This window comes from Neolamprologus brichardi, chromosome 22, assembly GCF_056152115.1.
Source record: "Neolamprologus brichardi isolate AB-2024 chromosome 22, ASM5615211v1, whole genome shotgun sequence".
NCBI lineage: Eukaryota > Metazoa > Chordata > Actinopteri > Cichliformes > Cichlidae > Neolamprologus > Neolamprologus brichardi.
The window spans coordinates 1,487,288-1,494,002 of record NC_142124.1 but is presented as its reverse complement, the minus strand read 5'-3'; the positions used below and the strand labels follow the sequence as shown (position 1 = coordinate 1,494,002).

The window sequence follows — 6,715 nt, the reverse complement described above, 5'->3', positions numbered from 1 at the left end:
TTTTTAAAGTAACACAAAAGTTACTTTTCAAGTAATTAATTACTTTTAGAACCTAGTAACTCAGTTACTAACTCAGTTACTTTTTTGAAGTAGTAACTATTACTATAATTAATTACTTTTTCATAGGAACTTGCGCAACACTGCTATCTACACACTCCAAACACACGAAACATGACAAATCTCTCACATCTCAAGACTCGCTCTCTCTCTCTCTCTCTCTCTCTCTCTCCACTTTATCTCGGCTGTAACATCTGATGATGTAAAATGAGGACACGAGGATGCGTGGCACATTAAATGTTGCACAACGTATTTGTGAGTTTCATATCAGATAAGAAAAACATTTTCAGAAACCGTTCAGATGCACTTTTATCATGTTGTCCTATAAATTTGTTCCATCATGTGACTCGGCTGTCATATAAACACTTCTGTGTTCTTATTTAGTCACAGATCAGATCATCACATCTGTCAGGACAGAAAAACTAGCAGCAGTAAAAAGTACTGCAGAGTCTCAGGTTCGTGTTCAGCCCAGGCTCTGTGCTGCAGCTCAGCCCCTCTCTCTCCCCCCACTTTCTTTACTGTTTCAATGGTCTCTGTCCAAAAAACAACAACAAAGAAATATCTGTGAAAAAGTAGAGTTCATAAACTCAAATCATGAATGAATAAATAAATAAAATAAAATGCAAACATTTTATTTTGAAGGAAATTTAGTTAAATTTGTTGAACAAACCTTCAATAAACCCAGAAAGTTGATTCTGTTTATCTGGACTTTGTGTTATCAGTTTTAATTTTAACTATGAACAAAATGTGGTTTAGCTTTTCCTGTCATGACGTCTGTAGTTCCTGTTCAAAGCAGCTCACAGAGAGACAGAGGAAGCGAAGCGACAGCAGCATCAGAATACAGAGGACCAACATTTACTTATGATTTACTGCAGAATCAGAATCAGCTTCACATAGAAAAGCTCCAGTTAACAGAGAAACACAGCGACTGAGTGACAGCTCTGCTGTACAGGAAACTGATACTGCTGAAAACTGAGCATCTTAAAATGTCTTCCATCATCGATGAGGATCCAGAGTTGAGCATGAGTGTGAAATACAGCAAAGGAGAGGACAGAGGAGAGAGACTGGAGGGACTGGTCCTCCTCCATGAGAATGTGGACTCCTGCACAGACCATCAGGTCCCTGTTTCAACACAGGACGGAGGTAAGTATCAAATACTGAGGGATCAGGAATCAGGAGAGACTGTTTCCATCTTCTCAATAAAATATCAAACTAATACAGATCCATCAAAGCTTTTGGGTCCAGAGACTCAGTTTATTCATAGTGTGGAGGAAAGTTCAAGCTTTGGTGAAGGTGTGCAGTCTCTGCTCTTATTATGGTTTATATGTTTCTATATTTTTAATGTTTTCTGTTTATTTAGAGAATAAATGACAAAAATTGTCTAGTTTAAAGTATCAGTGTGTTATTTTAGTAAGTGTAGAAACTCTTCAGTCTCCACAAGCTGACAGAAAAGTGTTGGAGGAGTTATCTCACAGATCAGTGGTGAAGGCAGAAATATAAGAAACAAGGAAGTGTTGGTCGACACTGTGGAGCGAGTATAACCACGGAAACTGCTCAAAGCACACTTTTCACAGCTAGTTTTAGCTGACAGGAAATCAGACCAATGAATAACAACTCTGTTTTCATTTCAGCAAATCATGGAGATATTGTTTTAATGACATAATATTCATATTATAATAACCAACATTGTCTTCATGATCTGGTCTTTGTGTGAAACACGGCTGATACACATTCGTCTGTTTCTGAGTCACATCAAAGCGTTTCTCTGTCAGAGTCTCTGTTCTCACATATGTAAAAGTCACCTGAAGACAAACATGTGACAAAGTCTCCTGTAAATATCAAAACTGCTAGAATGAACTTGTTCAGCTCATCATCAGGTCGGCTGCAGGTGGAAAGTCTGTCTGACGATAAACCAATAAAATACGCTTGAAAAATGGGAAACAAATTATGATTAAAACATGTTTAATAATTAAATTAACAAATTATTTTCTCCATTTTGCCTTCGTAGAAATAAAAGCCCAGGAGAAGCTTCCAGCTGTGAAAAGAAGCCGTTTCAGAGCTGTTGAAGTGAAGCTGGTGGTTCTGTATCTGCTGATTCTGGCTGGAATCACAACACGCTGTGAGGAGTTTTATTATCATGCTCATGATACACTCCCATGTTAAAATGAGCACCTTTGCTGCCTTAAAAACATGTTTCCATTCAGGACCAAATGAGTTTTGGTCTCTAAGGATAGTTTCCTCTTCATAAAAACTGCACGGTGGCATTTTAAATGGAATTCTCTGATCAATAATATGAGCTGCTGTGTGGTACAGCCTGACCAACACGTTGGTTTTGCTGACTGAGCTTCTAGTATTTCATGAGTCTGTTACTTAGCACTGATTAGCAGGTGTGTGTCTGTGTGCATGATTCCTGGCTCATATCTTGTGTGTGTTGTGGAGGTGGAGTGAATGTTCTTGTTGTTCCTTCAAACTCTTCACTCAACACGGTGATTCTGTGATTATATCAACAAAGCAGACAGGCAGCAGCATCTGCTGCAGACTGATGCAGGTGCAGTCACACTATGTTAGACAGTGGCCGTCTGTCATTATGCGACTAGTTAGTTCACTTGGAGTATTAAGCAGGTAGCTAACAAGCTAATGTTAGCTCCATTCATCTCATAGGAAAATGAAAAACTTTATTTAAATCATTTTAAATTCTAAATCGTCGGTTTTGTTGCATTTCTAACCAGATATTTTGGTGAGTTTGGAAAAAGAGCAGCTGAAGGACGAGATGGAAGGTAAGAAACTATTAAAAACTGTCAGAGTTGGAGACGGATTTGAAAGGTAACTGATTTTACATTTTGAATCAGCTTCTTGTGTTAAGATAAAAAAAAGAAACAAACCAAATTACAGCAGCTGACCTCCCAAACTAACATAAACAGGAGAAACTGTTCACAGTCAAAGGCAGCTCAGCCCTACAAACTCCTTCCAAGTGAAACAGGAAACACACAGTGAGAGCTGCACTTCCACAGGAAGTACCTGATCACATGGAAACACCTGTGATATGAGGAAGTGTTGATTCCCAGTGTTGTCTGTTCTTTCAAAGCATATAGATAACATCTCTGACTACAGGTGTAGAAATGCTGTTTGATTCTTCACCTTCTTCCTCCACACTGAGAACAATTATTCTGAATCTTGTCAGTGGTTTTTGTTCACAGTTGATACGTATTTAGCTCATCAGATTTCCTGTAGTTCTAACACCTCCACCCACAGGACATGTTAAAGAACAATGGCTGCAAGTTTCTGACTCTTATTGATATTTGACAAAGCAGAGGAAGAAGATTATTTCTGTTCAATGTTTCACTCATTTTATTTTATTTTGATTTCACTGAAATATTTCAGATGCTTTGAACAAGAGTGAATTCAACAAAATGAAGAACAGCCACACTGAGCTCCAGGATGAACTAATTTAATTTAATTTAATTTAATTTAATTTAATTTAATTTAATTTAATTTAATTTAATTTAATTTAATTTAATTTAGGTTCTTACAAAAATATTTTAGATGCTTTGAACAAGAATCAAATGCAGGATGAACTTCAAGGTAATTGAATCCTGGATTCTAAAATCACTATTGTCAGAACATTTTAACTTAATTTGAATCTTTTTTTCTCCAAAGACACAAAAACCAGCCTGACTCAGTTACAGAGCAGTTATGATGAACTGAGTAAAAACCACAGTCAGCTACAGGAAGAAGTGAAGAAGATGATAGAAGGTAATAAAGTTTAATAACTAATAGAAAACATCAGTGTTACACAGTGATAACCTGATTGTGTCTTTGTTTTGAATCCTAAATGTTTGATGCTGTGTAACAGTTTCTCTGTATAAATGTAAGTTTCAGTTAATTATGAATAAGAGAGAAAACCTGAGTTTAAATGAAGTATTTACAGGGAAAATGACAGGGACCAAAGATTAATGTGATACAACATGACACAAAGTCTGACTTTAAAACATGTGTTTGACTTTAAGAGAAGTGTGATGAAGGATGGACGAGATTTGGAAGCAGCTGTTACTTTATATCCAGGGAGACTAAAACTTGGTCTGACAGCAGGAGAGACTGTCAGGATAAAGGAGCTGATCTGGTGACGATAAACAGCAAAGAGGAACAGGTGGGTGTGTTTGTTCATGTCTGTGTGATCTTTGATGGAGCTGACAGTCATCTGTTACTTGTGTTTTTGACCTGCTGTCAGTCTGTGACCTGCTTCCTGTTTCCACTCTGATGGATTTCTCTCTGATTTCTGCACAATGGAAGAAAAGTTTCATCACATTTATTCTTCCTTCAGACATATTCACAAGATGATGTCACCACAACAGAAGTGCTGAATTATGACTGGAGACAATATTTGTGTCTCTTCTCAAACAGGAATTTGTCAGTGAAATCAGAGGACTCTCTTGGATTGGTCTGGAAGCCAAAAACACATCAGGAGGATATGAATGGGAATGGGTGGACGGAGCACCGCTGACAGAAACGTGAGACATTAGTTTGTTTCTATTCCAGAGTTATTATTTAGAAGTGAAACATTGATGTTTTGGAAGATAGATCAGCAATACATGAGTTGAGCTATTTTCCAACAGCCCCACAAACTGAATGTAAAGAAAAGCAGAAATCCTCCTTTGAATGAACAGCTGTGCTTGAACTCTCTTCATCTGCAGTCTGTGATGACGTTCAGTTACAACAAGTCAGTTTGAAGAAATCAGGATTGAAACATGTTCAAAGCAGCGACCGACACATTTCACTTTGTTCAATTTGTCTTCATGTTTTTTGTGCTGTAATGTTTCTTTTCTCACAGAACAAAAACTGTTTCAGAGAATTCCTGTCTCTTCTTCTTTGGTGTTTGTAAAACTTCAGAACATATGAAGGAAGAAGCTTCAGTAAATATGACCTGATAGACACACATTTCAAAGTGATGTCTGTAAACAGCTGACAAAACAGTTTCAAACAGCAGAAAGTCAGCTCTGACTTCTTTTTATTCTCCATTTTTACAGCAGGAAGATTTCATATTCATCAAAGCTTGAAAGCTGTTTTAGTGTGCATGATGATTCTCAGAGAAAAGTCTAAAGGAGGGAAAGTGGGCGAGAAACCTGGGAAAGAAATACAGGAAATATTGGAAATATTCCAAAAGAGACTCATATTTATATGAATGTGACAATAGTTATGAGTTTAGTCCAGTTTCATATCAGATTTGATCTCTCTGACAGGTTCTGGAGAGAAGGATATGGGAATCCCCGTTATGGTTACTATGGAATCTGCTGTAACATTGATGGGAGATGGATACAGTTCAGGTCTTCTACCCTAATGACCTTCATCTGTGAGAAATGAGTTTGGTGCTTTGATGTAAATGTTTGAATAATCCAACCAAAGACACCTCACTATGAAATGTCCTGCATGAGCCTCAGACTCAGCTTACAGTCTTTGCTTGTTCATTCTGCATCATATATTGATTACATATATTGTCCCTCTGTGCTCTGTGCTGTACAGTAAGGTTGGAAGTCATCCACACAAAACCTTGAAGTACTTCATTACTCTGTAGTTCCAGCAAATTGTTCTAATAAAAGTCAAAGTGCAGCTTGTCTTTACTTTGGTTTACTTGGTTTATTCATCAGCCTGTTGGTCCTAAAACTTCAGTAAACGTCTTCTTCAGTTTCTCTCAAACAGCTGAAAGTAGCTGCTTCTTACTTTTAGCTACAAATCAGGAACCAAGAGACTGAAACCAGCACAAATTCAGTTTGTCAAACTTACAACGTGTGAATAAGTGAAGATGAATCCGTTTAAAACAGCTTTCCTTCTTCTTCTTCACTTACATCAAAACACAACTTTACCTTCCTGCTTAGTTTGCAGCGAGCTGCCTGCACAGCGTTAACACACTGAAGGTCAAAGTTCATTTCAGCATGACAGAAAGGAAAAGTCCAGAAACAACAACCCTCACAGTGGACACGGTTAAAGTCTGTTGATTTAAAAAAAAAATTTTAGGGGGCCTAGAACTGAGCCCTGTGGGACACCCCACAAGAGAATAGCAGAGGACGACACATGGTCACAGAGACAGACACAAAAAGTTCACGGAGTCAAGTTCTTCTCTTTCAAGGCTCTATTTTTCACCAGAGCTACAGTATCCAGAGTCGTACGTAGTGAAGAGTCAAAGTTATTAACAAGATAATCGACCTCTGTTGGAGTAGCGTTCAGATAGCTGCTCTGCTCTATGAGCATTGAAGATGATAACAGTGGGTGGATTATATTCTTAAACTTAATTACAGCACTTTCACAAAGACATCTACTGTGATAAAGTCTGCTCTCCACTAGGGATGGGTACCGGTAATAAACGGTAGTAACCAGACCGAAAAGCAGCGCACATTTCGGAGCTTTATTTTCCTGAGATGTCATACGCTTCAGATTCTAGCCAATCATTTTACCTTTCCGAGGATAGTAGGCGGGCCCAGGTACGTACGTTCTTTTAGAGCACGTTATTACATTAATGCATGTAAGGTGAACTAGCAAACACCGTCGTAGTTACATGCGGCTGTCTTCTTGTTTGATGGCAGATACTCCCTTCACCCTTCTGGTTAAAAAGGCTAAAATGACCAAAGAAAAAGTGGAAAACAGTTAAACATGAGAGGTTTTTGGA

The 6,715-nt window shown here is 38.0% G+C and overlaps 1 protein-coding gene across 4 annotated transcripts; it reads left to right on the top strand.

Annotated features, from left to right (window-relative positions):
• The first annotated feature begins 873 nt into the window (after nt 1-873).
• LOC148096547 (CD209 antigen-like protein A) lies at nt 874-5,415 on the top strand. 4 transcript variants are annotated; one of them, XM_087834648.1, is made up of 9 exons: nt 874-1,200; nt 2,066-2,176; nt 2,787-2,834; nt 3,439-3,486; nt 3,625-3,639; nt 3,715-3,810; nt 4,065-4,204; nt 4,459-4,565; nt 5,295-5,415. In XM_087834648.1, the coding sequence occupies exons 1-9, from the start codon at nt 1,044-1,046 to the stop codon at nt 5,413-5,415; spliced, it is 843 nt and encodes a 280-aa protein (XP_087690774.1). In that variant the 5' UTR covers nt 874-1,043. The 4 variants fall into 4 exon arrangements, with proteins under 4 accessions (XP_087690774.1, XP_087690777.1, XP_087690776.1 ...); XM_087834651.1 differs by lacking the exon at nt 2,787-2,834; XM_087834650.1 differs by lacking the exon at nt 2,787-2,834 and having other exon boundaries at nt 3,715-3,818; nt 4,070-4,204.
• The last annotated feature ends 1,300 nt before the right edge of the window (nt 5,416-6,715 follow it).

Excerpts from the sequence above, each read along its gene's own strand:
- LOC148096547 (XM_087834648.1), top strand. The coding sequence starts at position 1,044 with ATGTCTTCCATCATCGATGAGGATCCAGAGTTGAGCATGAGTGTGAAA. Across the intron at positions 2,835-3,438 it reads GCTGAAGGACGAGATGGAAG|ATGCTTTGAACAAGAGTGAA; the intron begins GTAAGAAACTAT and ends GAAATATTTCAG. Across the intron at positions 4,566-5,294 it reads GGAGCACCGCTGACAGAAAC|GTTCTGGAGAGAAGGATATG; the intron begins GTGAGACATTAG and ends TCTCTCTGACAG.